The sequence below is a fragment of the Gorilla gorilla genome, chromosome 12 (assembly GCF_029281585.2).
Source record: "Gorilla gorilla gorilla isolate KB3781 chromosome 12, NHGRI_mGorGor1-v2.1_pri, whole genome shotgun sequence".
NCBI classification, from domain to species: domain Eukaryota; kingdom Metazoa; phylum Chordata; class Mammalia; order Primates; family Hominidae; genus Gorilla; species Gorilla gorilla.
The window spans coordinates 40047315-40064833 of NC_073236.2; the positions used below are offsets into that span (position 1 = coordinate 40047315).

The window sequence follows — 17519 nt, forward strand, 5'->3', positions numbered from 1 at the left end:
GTGTATATTTATAATCCATGAGCATAGAATATTTTTTCATTTTTTGGTGTCCTCTTCAATTTCTTTCATCAGTGTTTTATAGTTTTCATTATAGAGATCTTTCACTTCTTTGGTTAATTCCTAGGTATTTAATTTTGGTTAATTCCTATGTATTTTAATATTTTTGAAATGATGATATGGTTTTATTTGTGGCTATTGTAAATGGGATTACTTGTAAAATATCTTTTCACATTGTTCACTGTTGGCATATAGAAATGCTACTGATTTTTGTATGCTGATTTCGTATCCAGCAACTTCACTGAATTTATTAGTTCTAACAGTTTTCTTGTGGAGTCTTTAGGTTTTCCCAAATATAAGATCATATCATTTGCCAACAATGATAATTTGAATTCTTCTTTTCTAATTTGGATGCCGTTTATATCTTTCTCTTGTCTGATTTCTCTAGCTAGGACTTCCAGTACTATGTTGAATAACAGTGGTGACAGTGGGCATCCTCCTCGTGTTCCAGAACTTAGAGGAAAGGCTTTCAGTTTTTCCCCATTCAGTATGATACTAGCTGTGGGTCTGTCACATATGGCTTTTATTACATTGAGACATGTTCTTTCTACTTCCAGTTTTTTGAGGGTTTTTATCATGACCTGCTGAATTTTATCAAATGCTTTTTCAGCATCAATTGCAATGATCATATGGTTTTTAGCCTTTATTCTGTTGATACGATGTATTACACTGATTGATTTGCAAATGTTAAACCATCCTTGCATCCTAGGGATAAATCCCATTTGGTCATGATGAATGATCTTTCTAATGTATTGTTGAATTCTGTTTGCTAGTACTTTGTTGAGGATTTTTGCATCAATATTCATCAGAGATACTTGCCTATAGTTTTCTCTCTCTCTCTTTTTTTTTTTTGGATGTATCTTTGTCTGGTTTTGATATCAGGGTAATAACTGGCCTCATAAAATGAATTTGGTAGTATCTTCTCATCCTCTATTTTTTTGAATAGTTTGAGCAGGATTGGTATTAGTTCTTCTTTAAATGTTTGTTAGAATTCAGTGGTGAAGCCATCGAGTCCTAGACTTTTCTTTAATAAAGAGACTTCTTTCTCTTTAATAAATATACTTTATTAAAATTTCTATATTGTTACTTGTTATTGGTCTGTTTAGGTTTTGGATTTCTTCCTGGTTCAATCTTGGTAGGTTGTATTTGTCTAGGAATTTGCCCATTTCTTCTAGAGGGATTTCCAATTCATTGGCATATAGTTGCTCATAGTAGCCATTAATAATCTTTTGGATTTCTGCAGTATCAGTTGTAATGTCTCCTTATTCATTTCTGATTTTATTTATTTGTATCTCCTCTCTTTTTTTCTTAGTCTGGCTAAAGGTTTGTCAATTTTGTTTCCCTTTTCAAAGAACCAACTTTTTGTTTCATTGATCTTCTGTGGTTTTTTCATTTCAATTTCATTTATTTCTTCTACTATTTCTTCTTATAGCTATAAACTTTTCTCTGAGTACTGCTTTTGCTGTATCCCATATGTTTTAGTATGTTGTGTTTCCATTATTTGTTTCAAGAAATTTTTCAATTTCCTTCTTAATTTCTTCATTGACCCACTGGTCATTCAGAAGCATACTGTTTAATTTCCATGTATTTGTATAGTTTCCAAAATTCCTCTCGTTATTGATTTCTAGTTTTATTCCATTGTGGTCAGAGAAGATGCTTGATATTATTCCAATTTTTTCAGTGTCTTAAGACTTGTTTTGTGACCTAACATATGGTCTGTCCTTGAGAATGATCCATGTGCTAAGGAAAAGAATATGTATTCTACAGCCATTGGATGAAATGTTCTGTAAATGGATCTATTAGATCCATTTGGTCTATAGTGCAGATTAAGTCAGATGTTTCTTTGTTGATTTTCTGTCTGGAAGATCTGTCCAATGCTGAAAGTGGGACATTGAAGTCTCCAGCTATTATTGTATTGGAGCCTATCTTTCTCTTTAGCTCCAATAATATTTGTTTTTGTATCTGGGTGCTTCAGTGTTGGGTGTTATATCCTCTTGCTGAATTGACCTTTTTATCATTACATAGTGACTGGCTTTGTCTTTTTTTATAGTTTTTGTCTTGAAATCTATTTTCTCTAAGCATAGCTACTCCTGCTCTTTTTTTTATTTTTGATTGTCATGGAATATCTTTTTTCATGCCTTTATTTTCAGTCTATGTGTGTCTTTATAGGTGAAGTGTGGAAACAATCAATGTGTCTTGTTTTTTCATTCATTCAGCCATTCTACGTCTCTTTATTGGAGAGTTTAGTCCATTTACATTTAATGTTATTATTGATAGGTAGAACTTACTCCTGTCATTTTGTTATTTGTTTTCTTCTTGTTTTGTGGTCTTCTCTTCCTCCTTTCTTTCCTTCCTGTCTTCTTTTAGTGAAGGTGATTTTGTCTGGTGATATTACTTGGTTTCTTGCTTTTTATTTTTTTGTGACTCTATTGCATTTTTTCTGGTTTGAGGTTTCCACGAGGCTTGAAAATACTATTTTATAAACCATTATTTTAACCTGATAACAACTTAATATTGTTTGCATAAACAAACAAGCAAAAAGAAAACTAATAAAAATTTTACACCTTAACTTTATTCCCCTGCTTTTTAACTTTTTGTTGCTTCTATTTATATCTTGTACTCACTACACCTTGAAAAGTTGTTGTAGTTATTATTTTTGATTGGTTCATCATTCAGTCTTTCTAGGATAAGAACAGTTTCACAACACAGTTACAGTGTTAAAATATTCTGTGTTTTTCTGTGTACTTATTATAACCAGTGAGTTTTGTGCCTTTGGGTGATTACTTATTGCTCATTAATGTCCTTTTCTTTCTGATTGAAGTACTCCCTTTAACATTTCTTGTAGGACAGGTTAGTAGATGAAATCCTTCAGCTTTCGTTTGTCTGGGAAAGTCTATTTCTTCTTCATGTTTGAAGGTTATTTTTGTGGATATGCTATTCTAGAGTAAACGTTTTTAAAATGTGTCATGCCACTCCTGGCCTATAAGGTTTCCACTGAAAAGTCTGCTGCTAGATGTGTTAGAGCTCTATTGTATGTTATTTGTTCCTTTTCTCTTGCTGCTTTTAGAACCCTTTCTTTATCCTTGACCTTTGGGAGTATGATTATTAAATGTCTTGACATAGTCTCCTTTGGATTAAATCTGCTGGGTGTTCTATAACCTTGTATTTGGGGACTGATATCTTTCTCTAGGTTTGGGAAGTTCTCTGTTATCCCTTTGAATAAACTTTCTACTCTTTTCTGTTTCTCTACCTCCTCTGTAAAGCCAATAACTTTTAGATTTGCCCTTTTGAGGCTATCTTCTAGATTCTGTATGCAATGCTTCATTGTTTTTTATTCTTTTTTCTTTTGTCTCCTTTGACTGTGTATTTTCAGATAGCCTGTCTTCCAGCCTGCTAATTCTTTCTTCTGTTTGATACATTCCTCTATTAAAGGACTCTGATGCATTCTTCAATATGCCAATTGCATTTTTTCATTTCCAGAATTTCTGCTTGATTTAAAAAACCTTATTTCAATCTCCTTGTTAAATTTATCTGATAGAATTCTGAATTCCTTTTCTATGTTATCTTGAATTTCTTTGCGTTTCCTCAACACAGCTATTTTGAATTCTCTGACTGAAACATCACATATCTCTGTTCCTCCAGGATTGGCCCCTGGTGCCTTATTTAATTCATTTGAGGAGGTCATGTTTTCCTGGATGGTGTTGATGCTAGTAGATGTTCTTCAGTGTCTGGGCATTTAAAAGTTAGGTATTTATTGTAGTCTTCATTCTCTGGACTTATTTGTACTTGTCCTTCTTGGGAAGGCCTTCCAAAGGATTTGAGTGTTTTGGTCAAAGCTGTATCTGCTTTAGGGGGCACCCTAAGCCCAGTAATGCTGTGGTTCTTGCAGACCTGTAGAGGTACCACCTTGATGATCTTGGACAATATCTGGGAGAATTCTCTGGATATCAGGCAGAGACTTGTTCTCTTCCCTTACTTTCTCCCAAACAAACAGAGTCTGTCTGTCTGTTCTGAGCCACCTAAAGCTGATGGTGGAGTGACACAGGCACCGCTTTGGCCATGACCACTAGGACTGCTGGGTCAGACCTGAAGCCAGCACAGCGCTGGGTCTTGCCCAAGGCCTGCTTTACCCACTCCCTGGCTACTGCTTATGTTTGCTTTAGGCCCTGGTGCTCTACAATCAGCCGGTGGCAAAGCCAGCCAGGCCTGTGTCCCTCCCATCATGGCTGATTGCCACTGGCAAGGTCTCTCAGGCCCTGGGTGGATCCAGAGGTGCCGTCTAGGAGTGAGGGATTAGAGTAAACAAACCTTAGAAGTCTACCAAGTGTTTTTTTGTACTGCAGCTGAGCTGGAGTCAAACCACAAGACGTAGTCCTTCCCACTCTTCCCTCCCCTTTCCAAAGGCAGAGGAGCCTCAGCATCCATAGCCAGTGCCACAGCCGGCCACAAGGAGTACTGCCAGACTACCGCACATTTTCCCTTAAGGTCCAAGAGCTCTTAAGTCAGCTTGTGGCAAATGCTGCCTTCCTGGGACTCACTCTTCAGGGCATTGGGCTCCCTTCTGGCCCAGGGCATGTGCAGAAGTGCCATCCAAGATTCAAGTCCCAGAATCAGGGACCTCAAGAGCCTGCTTCATGACCTACCCTCCCCTGTGGCTATGCTAGTACCTGAAGTGCAAGACAAACTTTTCCTTCTGCTTTTCTCAAGCAAAAGGAGTTTTGCCCTATAATCACTGCAGCTAGTAATGTGCTCAGTCTCACCTAAAGCCAGCAAGTTTCAGATGCTCACCCAAGGCATTCAATGTAGTACCTGGATAATTGCTACTGATTATTCATGGCACAAGGGCTCTTAAGTTAGCAGGTGATGAATGCTGCAAGGACTGAATCCTTTCTGTCAAGGCAGCGGGTCCCCTTCTGGCCCATGGTATGTCTGTAAATGTTATCTGGGAAGCCTGGAACAGGGGCTTCATGACTCTGATCATTGTTCTCTCTTGCTGTGGCTGAGCTGGCATCCAAGATGCAAGTGAAGTCCTCTCCGCTCTTCCCTCTCCTCTCCTTAAGCAGAAGGAAAGCGTCTCTTTTAGAGCTGCAAGGTGTGCAGTCTGGGGTGATAAAGAGGGGTGATGCCCACACTCTCTTGGCTGCCCTAGATGGGAATACTGAGGTATATTGCATGTCCCACTCCAGTCCACCGTCTCTGGGCAGCACTAGGACTCACCTAAGAGTTGCAGTCCCTGTGGCCCAGATTGCCTCTCAAGTTTACTTAGAGGCCCAGAGCACTTTAGCTTGTGGTGGTAAGATTTACAGGAACTCAAGTTCTGATCACTGGGATTAGCAATTCCCTCTGTCTAGGGCTGGTTTAAATGTTCCCTCCATGAGCCCGTGGCAGCTGAGTTTGGTCCAGTTTTCCTTTCTGTTCTAACAAGACAGCATTGAGTTCAGTGCCTCACAATTGTGGTGTCCTTTCTCCTCCAGCAACCAGGGACACTCTCAGTACCATGCCGCCACTGTCAGGGGTTGGCGAGAGTGGCATTGGTGATTGAGGACTGTTTTTTCTATCTCATTGGCGTCCTTTTCTGTGATACAGATTTAAAACCAGATACTATGAGTGATTTTTGGTTCTTATGAAGGTGTTTCTTCTGTGTAGATTGTTGTTAACTTGGTGTCCTTGTAGGGGAGACAACTGGCGGATTCTTCTGTTCTGCCATCTTGTTCCACATTCTCTCCCCAAGCTATACATTTTACAGAGTTCCAGGAGGGGAGCAACTTATTGAAGGTCACAAAGCTGGTTATTGTCAGAAACAGAGCCAGAGCTCTGGCATTCAATGCCCAGGCCAGCATTGGTTTTTCCAAACACACTGGACAAGGAGTTCCTGCTGTGGTGGCTTTTGCTCTTTCTTTAGTAGAAAGTTGTTTTCTATATTTACTCATCTAGATGAGAAGAACTAAAGGCTGGATACTTCTTTGATGTAGATGTTCCTATTTGTCACTAGTTTCCATCACACTTCAGAGTACTAGGGGAGATGAGCTATTTCTGGGTGGTGTGGATCCCTACGGGGATCTGGTCAGCATGGGTGGCTCCCTGCTGCCTATGCATGACAAGGCCCTTTACTCTGTACAGTCCAGTGACTCCCTGCATTCCAGCTGTTCTTCTAGAGAGCCCGTTCTAGTCCTCCTATGTTCTTTGCAGCAACTGCTCATTTGATTTAAATATTTTGGGGTGGTTTTCAATTTTAATTGTTCATGCTAAAAGCACAGTCATTAAGAAAATTAATTGTACAAGGTTTTTTTGATTTTCCTGCTCTTGGGTTTTCTGCTGACCATTATCTCTCTGAAAGAAAGCACCTGCCTCATCTTGTTCACAGTTGAATCCCTGGCCCTGAGCCCAGTGCCTGGCCTAGACTAGGCACAGATCTATTTATTAAGTGAATGATTGACTACTATAATGCATTAATGTTACATTGGTAACTGAGGGGAAATTTTGTAAGGTGAAATTGCTCAGGTAAAATGAAGAATCCCTTAAGAAGTAACTGGGTTCAGTAGTCACTACTTCATGTTCAATAAACATTTATTTATGATCCGTTATATGCCAGTATTATGGAAGGTCCTGATAATTCAAAAGTGAAAAGCATTGTTTCTTCTACTATGAAACTGTCAGACGTGGTGATGGTGAATCTAGGGGTTAAATGGATCATTTTAACATTATGTGCTAAGGGTAGGGTCACAGACAGTGTTTGCGGAGCAGGAAAAGAGTAAGAAGGGTCCGTGGGTGGCGCGCAAATGGTCTGGGAAGGCTTCCAAGAGGAAAGGAGTTCTCAGCTGAATTTTGAAGAATGAATACGATTCACAAAAGTAAAGGAGGGTGAGGAGGGGTCTCTAGGCAGAGAGAACAGAGGGAACAGTATAGGACAAAGCATGGAAGTGTTAAGCATTATGTTTATGTTGGATCTAAAACGACTTTCATTAGAGCCTATGTGAGTATGGGGTGGGGAGGGTAGGAGCTGAGGTCATGGAGTTAAGCAGTGGCAAGGTCCAGGGGACTGTTTATGCATAGGCTTTACCATGCAGCCACTGAAGGGCCCTGGGACGGTGCAAATGCAGAGTCATTGGGCTGCATTTGTGATGGGAGACGTCAGTATTGAGATGGTTTGAAGCCAGAGTTGAAGAGGGCCTGGCAGCTTGGAGACCACTTAGGAGGCTGATAAAATATCCAAAAGAGTGCTGATAGTCTCAACTTGGGAAGAGGCCATGGGGGAGCTCTTCTTCAAGCAATCATTTAAGAACTCCTTGCTGAGTACTGAACAAAGCTAGGTTCTGTGCCAGGCAGAGAGAACATGGTGGTGAAGAAAACAGCCACCCCCACTGCTCTGATGAAGCTTGAAGGCTGAAAGGAAGGCAGAGAATAATCAGATAATTCACTAATAAGATGTGTAATTATAGGGAAGATGAAAGCAGTGAAGGAAAGGAAAAATCTGAGCTCAAACAGACCAGGGCCTGGTGAGAAGGCAGTGGCTCAGGGAAAGCTTTCTGATAATAGTGATGCTGATGGTCAGGAAGCATTACGTGGATGATGGAGTTGGGGAGATTTTTTCCAGACTGAGGAAGTAGCAAATTTGAAGACCCTGGCACAAGAGGGAACTTGGAGTATCTGAAGAGTAGAAAGCAGGGCTAGAGTGATCCTGAATGAGAGAAATTATGGTAGGTGATGAGGTTGGGTAAGTAGTCGGGGGCCAAGATCAAGTAGGAACCAGCAATTCAGAGTAAGTAGTATGAATTTTATTCTAAGAATAATGACAAGCAGCCAGACAGATCAAAAGCAGGAGAGTAGCATGAGTTGATTTTCATTTCTGAAACAGCAGACTGGCTGCTGTGCACAGAATGATCCATTCCAGGGTGGATCAGAAGTGCAGGTGCAGAAGTGCAGGTAAGGCATGAAGGCACAGGTAACATGATGTCATTGAAGATGGAGAGATATGGATGGGTTCAAGGCACCTTAAGAGGTAAAACCCACAGATTTAGTGTTGGACTGAATATGGGGAGAAATATGGCAAGGTCAAAAAAGTTAACCAGGCTTTTTGACATGCACTATTGACTGGATGGTGATGCTATTCAGTGAAGGAAAATGGCTCTGGAGGAAAACCAGATTTAGGAGTGAGATCATGAGTCTGGTCATTGCTACGTTGAGTATGAGGTGCCTTTGGATGGTGGAGGTCCAGAGTAGGTCATGGCCTGTATGGGCATGGAGCTTAGAGGAAGGACTGGAGACGTGACCTTCAAAGTCATTGGCCTTGAAATGGTATTTGAAGTAGTGGGTGTGAATGAGATTGCTTAGGAAAATAATGGAAAATAGAAGGCTTAGAAGTGAAGAAAAAGACAGACTGAGAAATGAGGAGGTAAAAGTAGTTGAATTTGGTGATTGATAAGTTGAAGAAGGTGAAAGAAAAGCTGTTGCCTAGAATGGCTTCTGGATTTTATATGTGTGTGATCTAGTGGGTGATGATACATTAACTAGCTGGGGATAACTTTTGTTTGGGACATGCTGCATTTAAATAGTTTGTGGAATGCACAATTATTATTGCCATCATAAAAGATATGTATTTTTGCATTTTTCTTAGCTCCTCTCTTACAACTTTTCCATATCCCACTCCAAATATGTAGGAGGAATGCTGGAACTAAGTAGGTGATCGCTAAATTTTGGCAGACAAATGGGAGAGGGAAGAAGTAGAGAAAGACTGAGGGGCAGGGAGTCCAGGGAGTCAATACAGGGAGATAATGCTAAAGTTTGATGGTAGGATGAAAGAGTTAGAAGAATAGTAGAAGAGGATGGGATATAAAAGAATATGGAAATGCAGAGTTGGAGGAGGAAGAGGAAAACCAAAGATTTGATGAACCCTCACAGATCCCTCATCCAACTTTGACAATTATCAACTTCTGGATAGACTTTTTTCATCTTTACCTCTACCCACTCCCACCAGTTCCCAAGATTATTTTAAAGTAATTCAAAAACATGATATTATGTATTTTTCCATCTATATAACATTCTTATAAGGACAAAACTATAGAAATAGGAAACAGATTAATGGTTGCCACGGAACAGGAACTGCATGAGGGAGTTTTTTGAAGGTAAAACAAGAGGGTTACTGTTTCTCTCAAGCTAGCACCTAAGCCAGGCCTTTGCCTATAGCCACTGCCTGCAAAGTGTTTTTGGATTATTAAGTATTGAGATTTTATTATAAAAGCTTATTAGTTTATATTATAAAGAATATAGTTTATGGTTTATACCAAAATATGGCCAAAATGAACTCTGTTGATAGCTCAGCTTCTAGCTTATTTTTTTTTCTTTTTTGGCAATTCAGTTACTTCTGGTTGAAAATGTGTATTTATGGAGTGAGATTTTGACCAGAGCTTATTGATGGTCTGCTCTGTTGGGCTTCATGCTATTACATCAAAGTACTTGGGAATGTATCATACGTGATTCTAATGCAATTTCCTGTGGGTATGATTTCTTAGCAGAAAGAGCTGGATATGGAGGAAGTGTCCCTAAAATCATTTATCCAAAAAATCATTCAATTGAAGTACAGCTTGGTGAGTAAAATCATTGAAGCCATTGAAATCACCAGGGGAAGAGCTCATTATGTTTGCATATTCTGGTGAATATTTTGAATGTTAAGGATGAAGATAAATCCTATACACACCCAGTTTCCAGCTTTGGATATACCTGAGCTCATGGGGAGAGGAATCAAAATAAAACACCAGAGAGCCGAAGAGTGGAAAAGTTGTGGTAGCAGAGAAGTCTGGCAATGAGGACTATGGGCCCAAAATGATTATTATAAATCTGTTTATGCAAAGGCAATGAAAATGCAAATAATTCTCCAGACAATACATAATATAATATAAAACTACTATTAAATAATGTTGACCAGGAGTTCTGGATTATATTACCTCACAATGCAAGGTATATTAAAGGAGTGAAAAAAATTATGATGTTATATTCCTTAATCTACATGGAAAAGGATCAATAAGCATTGCCTCAATTTGTGATCTAAGTAGATAAAAAGGCATCAAATTATTTTTTTAAATTAAAAAATAATCACTAGTGGCCAGGCACGGTGGCTCACGCCTGTAATCCCAGCACTTTAGGAGGCCGAGGCAGGCAGATCATGAGGTCAGGAGATCAAGACCATCCTGGCTAACACGGTGAAACCCTGTCTTTACTAAAAAATGCAAAAAATTAGCCGGGCATGGTGGCGGGCGCCTGTAGTCCCAGCTACTTGGGAGGCTGAGGCAGGAGAATGGCGTGAACCCAGGAGGCGGAGCTTGCAGTGAGCCGAGATCGCGCCACTGCACTCCAGTGGCGACAGAGTGAGACTCCATCTCAGAACAAAACAAAACAAAAAAAATCACTAGTAAAATAAATATGTTGTATTACATCTGAAAAAAAAGCAAATTAGACAAAAATCTCAACATCTCACAAAATAGAAAGTTTTATGTGTCTTAGTGTATCAAAATATATAATGCTAAAAGTCTCAGAAATACAATAAAACAACACAATTGTTTCAGTTGTAGGGGGAGATTTTAACTTACTCTTGCTTTGAGAAATTTACTAGGAAAGTAAGAGTCTACATGGTTCGAGGAATATAGTAAAAGTAATGTGTCTAATACATAGATCACTCTCAGAAACATCTATGAAAAACCAGAGTCCAAGAGAGGAAATTGTACAGATCATGGGGTATAATAATGATACGGTAAATGTAAAAATTTGTATCTAAACCAAAACAATAAAATAATTGCACTCAATAAGTATGTGAAGTGATGGATTTGTTAATTAGCTTGATTTAATTATTCTACAACATAAACATGTATCAAAACATCACATTGCACCCATAAATGTATGTAATTATTATTTGTCTATTAAAACTAAAAAAAATTTAAAAACTTAAACAACAACAAAAAATCTCTTGATTATTTGCATTTTTGATTAGAGAGCCAAAGCCATAGTTAAAGAATATTTAGAAAATAATGATAGTGAGAATACCTCATATCAAATATCATGGCATATGACCAAATCTAAACAAGTTTATATCTTTAAATAACATTATTATTAGTAAGTGTGGAAAAAATTAAAATATACAACTAACCATCTGACTCTATAAAAGGACCAACTAAACAACAAGAATAAAAGTAGAAAATAATGAATTTATTAAAGGAAAATAAACTAATAGAATCTGTCCCAGAGTTGGTTAAGAACAGAAGAGTTGAGGTGGGGGTTGGGGAGAAAGTTAAACTTCCAGCAAATCTAATCCCCAAAGTGCAGAGACACCCAAATATAAAAAAATTAGAAATATGGGAAAGCTTATATAAAACAACAAATGGTAAGAGATAAAATCTGTTTAAATGCCTCTAGGCCCATATGTTTTTAGGATAATTCTTTTAAACTTTCAAGGAAATAATAATACCTATAATAAAGGATAATTGTCTACACATTACTCATTATGTGAATAGTCTTAAAAGACAAATTTGGCTGTTTTATCTCTCTTAATTGACTTTCTTCCTCTACTCCTGTCTTTGGAAATTCTAGCCAATGTATTTAGACAATTAAAAGGCAAGAGAAGGAGTTTTGGAAGTCTTGGAGGGAGGAAGATAAACATAATTTTTAAAACATGATCTACTGGTTTCTACTTAGAAATTTTGAGAAAATTAAGTAAAAAACTATAATCACTAGCATTTTCTTATTAATACTATTTTAATAGAAAATAAACATTCAAAGCTAATAGCATTTTTACATGCCTGAAATAGCACATATTATGTAATCAGGGAAAATGGCATTCACAATTGCAATACAAGAAATAAAACAGTAAGGAACAATTGAACAAGAAATTAGGAAGACTTGCCTACATGATTAAAAATGCAGCATTTTATCATTTTATAGATGGAACATAAAAGAATATGTGTTTTAGTGAAATTTCAGAAGATGTTCTTAAATAGAAACCCTCAGTATTAAAAATGTTATTTATCCTAGATTAATATACAAGTTTAATATAATACCAATTAAATTACCGAATATCCTAAAACTTGTCAAAACATTTCTAAAATTTCTGTCAAAAATGCTGGAAACAGTTAGCCAAGAAAAAATTGAATAGAGGAAAAAAGAGCCATTTCCTTGTAAGTATTAAAATATATTATAAAGATAGAGATTATTAGTATGTCAACAAAATTGCTGACTAGGGGTTCCTAGCACTAATTCCCCTACAAAACGGCCAAAATATAAAATAAATAGCTACATTTTGACTAGCGTGTCTGAAGGAGGGCGCTGGAGTGCAGCATGGAAATGATGGAATTCCTGTGGAGCACAGAAACCCAGGATGGCAGCATAGAGAGGGGAGGAAATCATCCTTTCTCTGTCACTCTGTTTCCCCCACCAAGATTGACTTGGAGCCAAGAGAAACTTCTCCTTGCAGGTAAAAGGTAAGCAGAAGGCCTCTGCAACCTTCATTACTACCACAGACACCTGCAGTTCTTGCTACAGAAGAAACCTGCAGTCCTCACAGGTCCTGAGCCCACTTTGGGGAGCAGCCTGGAGTTCTCATGGCTATATTGCTCCAGTGCAGGAAACTACCTTGTGCATACCCTTATCCCCTATGACCCACGCTGCTACATCATGGCACTGTCTTGGAATCATAGCTACTGCTAGAGTGAGTCCTGTTCTGGGGGCCAGTAGCCACTGCATCTCTCCATCCCCAATGCTTTCCCGTCATTCCACCATGTTCATACAGGTGGCTACAACTCCACAATCCTGGTTACTTAGAGTATGGGCCCTATGAAATTACTGTGATCCTGGTGCCCAAACGCACATGGTGCCCTGCTTCCTGTATGGACAGGCAGTCCTGCACAACTGGGGAAGCTTCCCCTAGCCAGCAGACCTACTCTGCTCACCCTGATACCCATGAGGGTGTACATACTCACCCTCATCCTGAGAAACAGCCCAGTAGCCCTGCACCTGGCAAGACGACACCTCTTTTCCATTGGACCTACTGTGTGTGCACACACACCCTTGGCCTGAGAACCAACATGGTAGCCCAGCACCCTGCAAAGCCATGCCACTGCCAGTACAAACTCCTGCAGCCCAGGCCACCGAGACACTCAAAGATACTGCAGATGTGGATTGTAGCTGAAGAAACTGCATGAAGACTACACTTCTGTCTCTGTCTAGAACCAAAGCCAACAAACCTTATCCAACTGACATGCTAGGATGCATCTACAGAAAAAGTGTTTCTCTAATAAAGCTACTTCATAAAATTAGAAGAGATGACTGTTGCACTAGAAGTGCAGCTATCAACATAAGGACACAAGAAACATGAAAAAACAGGAAAAAACAGGAAACATGATACCACAAAGGAGCACAATAATTCTCCAGTAACAAACCTCAAAGAAAATAAGATTTACTAAATGCCTGAAAAGGAATCCAAAATAATGATCTTAAGGAAACCCAGCTAGATACAAGATAATATAAGCAAATAATTTAATGAAATCAGAAAAACAATTTATGATCTGAATAAGAAATTCAACAGATAGATATTAAAAAAAGAACCAAAGAGAAGTCTAGCTTAATAATTAAATGAATGAAATAAATGCAATTGAGAATTCAACAACGGAATTCAACAATCTAGTGATCATTATATAATGACCTTCTTTGTCTCTTCTTATAATTTTTAACTTGAAGTCTATTTTATCCGATGTAAGTGTAGCTACTCCTGCTTGCTTTTGTTTTCCATTTGCATGGAATATCTTTTTTTCATCTCTTCACTTTCCGTGTATATGTATCCTTACTGGACCTACTGTGAGTCAGTGAGTAAAGTGAGTCTCTTTTAGGTAGCACATAGTTGGTTCTTGTTTTTTTCTTTTAATCCATTTTGCCACTATATGTCTTTGAATTAGAGAATTTAATCCATTTACATTCAAGATTATTATTGATTGGTAAGAACATGACTCCTGACATTTTGTTAATTGCATTCTGGTTGTTTTGCCGATCCTTTGCTTCTTTCTTTCTCTCTTGTTTACTTTCGTGGTTTGGTGGTTTTCTGTAGTCCTAAGCTTTGATTCCTTTCTCTTTTTATTGTGTATCTGCTGCAGTTTCTACCATTGTGGCTACCATGAGGCTAACATAAAGACTTTTATGGTTATAATAGGCTATTTTAATCTGATTACAATTTAACTTTGGTCACATAAAATACCCTAGACTTTTATCGTCCCCCTAACAGTTTATACTTTTGTTGCCTTAATACACATCATTATACATTGCGTGTTCTTTAATAACCAATTGTGTCTGTAGTTATTTTTGACCATTTTGACCTTTAAACTTATTACTAGAGGCTTGAAAGATTTACACAGCACCATTTCAGAATTGAGATATTTTGAATTTGATTTGGAATTTACCTCTACTGGTTAGTTTTCACATGTTTTTATGATGGTAATTATCACCCTTTCACTTTCAGTTGCAGCATTTCCTTAGGGATTTCTTGTAAGGCTGGTCTAGCAGCAATGAATTCCCTTAGTTTTTGCTTGTCTGGAAGGGACTTTATTTTTCCTACATTTCTGAAAGATAGTTTTGCTGGGCATAGTATTCTTGGATGGCAGTTTTTATTTTTGTTCAGCACTGAAGATAATATCCTTTGTTCATGAATCCGAAGAATTAATATTGTTCAAATGTCCGTCCTACTGAAAGCAACTTACAGATTCAATGCAATCCCTACTAAAATACCAATGACATTATTTTGACAGAAAGAGAAGAAACAGTCCTAAAATTTGTATAGGACCATAAAACACCCTGAATAGCCAAAGCAATCTTGAGAAAAAGACCAAAAGGCCCAAAACCAAAAACAAAGCTGGAGGTATCACACTACCTGACTTCAAAATATACTAAAAAGCTATAGTAATCAAAACAGCATGATATTAGCATGAAAACAGACACATAGATCAATGGAACAGAATAGAGAGTCCAGAAATAAGTCCACAAATCAACAGCCAACTGATATTTGACAAAAGTGCCAGGAACACACATTAAACAAGTAACAGTCTCTTCAATAAATGGTGATAGGAAAATTGGATATCCACATGCAGAAGAATGAAACTAGACCCCTATCTTTTAACATATTCAAAACTCAACTTGAAGTGGATTAAAGACTTAAATATGAGACCTGAAACTATGAAACTACTAGAAGAAAACATAGAGGAATTGCTCATGACATTGGACTGGGCAAGATGTTTTGGATAAGATCAAAAGCACAGACAACGAAAGTTAAAATAGACAAATGGAATTACATCAAACCAAAAAGCTTCTGAACAGTAAAAGAAACAATCAACAGAGTGAAAACATAATTTACAGAATGGGAGAAAATATTTGTAAACTGTGCATCTGACAAGGGGTTAATATCCAGAATATAGAAGGAACTCAAACAGCTGAATAACAAACAAACAAACAAAAAACAAAAAACAGAACAACAAATAATTTGATTAAAAAATGGACAAAAGACATTGCTTCTGGGATTCAGACAATATCCTGTTTTCTTGATGAGGTGAAAGTGTTACAGATATTTGTTTTATGATAATTCACTAACTTGATATTTCTATTCTATACTGTTTGGTACACGCGTGTTATATTTCACAATCATTTTTAAAAAAATATCATTTAGAATAAAGAGCACCCCTTGAATGTTAGAATTTACTAGGCTCATGGGACAAAGTCCACTGAGACTATAAATTAATGAAATTTGTGAATGTGTGTAGAGGCAGGATAAGGGAAAGAGAGGGAAAGGGTGGGGGTTACATTTGGTGAAGCAGAAATATCACTGGATTTGGTGTTAGAAATCTAGAGTTCATATTTCATTTCTTCCTCTAATTAATTTGGGCAAGTCACTCCATCTATCTGAACTTCAGTTTTTGCATCCTTAACATGAGGATAATAGCCCCTCCCCTTTTCCTGCCTTGTAAGATTGTTTTGAAGATACAAAGACCGAAGGATAAAATGCATAAAATACTTTGTGAACTGTCAAGTTCTTTGCTAGTGTTACTAGGAGTAGAAATAGCATTTGTGTACCTGATGATGTTTGGTAATGTATGTGTCCCTTTACAATGGATGTCCTGGAAGGCCACTTGCCCCCCGTGGTCTCTCTCCAGGGAAAGAAAAAAGTAGATTAACATTTGCCTAGGGGGCTATTTCTGGTAATCAAAAGGTATTCGAGGCTCGAGAGTACGATGCACTTGTAATCCAGATGTTAACAAATTTGAAAGTTTGTAGAATTTTCATTGAATATTGATGATATTGGTTTTTTTTAGGTACCACTCTGATTGTGGACTGCAATATAACAGACACCAAGGATAATACAAATCTACGATGCTGGAGAGTCAATAACACTTTGGTGGATGATTACTATGATGAATCCAAACGAATCAGAGAAGGGGTGGAGTAGGTGTTTTGCTTTTTTGACTTCTCTAAACGCTAGCAAGGATTTCTCCATCTAAGTGAATCTGGTATCACTACTGCCTTCTCCTCTTGTTTTTGCCTCTCAATGATTCATGTTATCAATCCCACCTATCACATAGTTAGGGAGATATGGTAAAAGGCCAGGTATCCCTGAGAGCAGTAAGATCCATTTCTCTTAGCTACTACTCAAAATTAGTCCCATTTCCATTCAGTTATATCATGAGCCATCAGCCTTCAAAGCTTAATGCCCTGGGCATGCAAAGCAAACACTGGAAATGACACAAATGTGTATATTGCAACAGTAGAAGAAAGAAATAGTAGTATAGTTCTTTGCTATACTAAACAAGCACCAATAGGGACTATTAGGGAAGACAGTGCATAATCATTAGCTAATTGAATGGGTATAAACTCAAGTTATGGTGGTATAAATGGAGTGGTGTAAATAAAACTAATGAAGTCAGAGGGCAGGAGAGCTTGTGTTGGGCCTTGCAGTATGGATAAGTTAGGATACTTGGAGAGGAATAGGGGAAGGGCCTTTTGGGCTGAGAATGGTGTCTGTAGCTAGCAGAACCATACTTCCTTGTCACCATGCAGAAGAAAATGCAAATTTGGAAATATACAATCTACAAACCTCACTGGGCCAGTCAGCAAAGTATTTTTAGGATAACATGATGGCCCAAAGTGTTCTCAAAGAAAACAGTTTATCTCCAGAAAACAGATTATAAAATATGTTGGGTAAATCTGACTCATGTATTAATGACTTACTCTTTTCTTTTATAGAACCCATGTCTCTTTTCGGGAACATAATTTGTACACAGTAAACATCACCTTCTTGGAAGTGAAAATGGAAGATTATGGCCTTCCTTTCGTGTGCCACGCTGGAGTGTCCACAGCATACATTATATTACAGCTCCCAGGTAATACTCCAGTGGGTTACACACTGTTCAGAGTGTTGAAAACGATGGCCAGGAAACACATCTGAA

The 17519-nt window shown here is 38.0% G+C and overlaps 1 protein-coding gene across 9 annotated transcripts in view; it reads left to right on the forward strand.

Moving 5' to 3' along the window:
* The window catches only part of IL1RL2 (interleukin 1 receptor like 2), a 53021-nt gene that overhangs the window by 15432 nt on the left and 20070 nt on the right, over positions 1-17519 (forward strand). For 3 of the 9 annotated variants that reach the window (XM_004031523.5, XM_004031524.5, XM_055378372.2), the window contains exons 6-8: positions 9567-9641; positions 16389-16518; positions 17317-17453. In XM_004031523.5, coding sequence (XP_004031571.3) covers positions 9567-9641; positions 16389-16518; positions 17317-17453 — 342 coding nt within the window. The remainder of the gene's footprint in view (positions 1-9566; positions 9642-16388; positions 16519-17316; positions 17454-17519) is intronic. The other 6 variants (XM_063695666.1, XM_063695670.1, XM_063695665.1 and 3 more) reach the window with 2 other exon arrangements.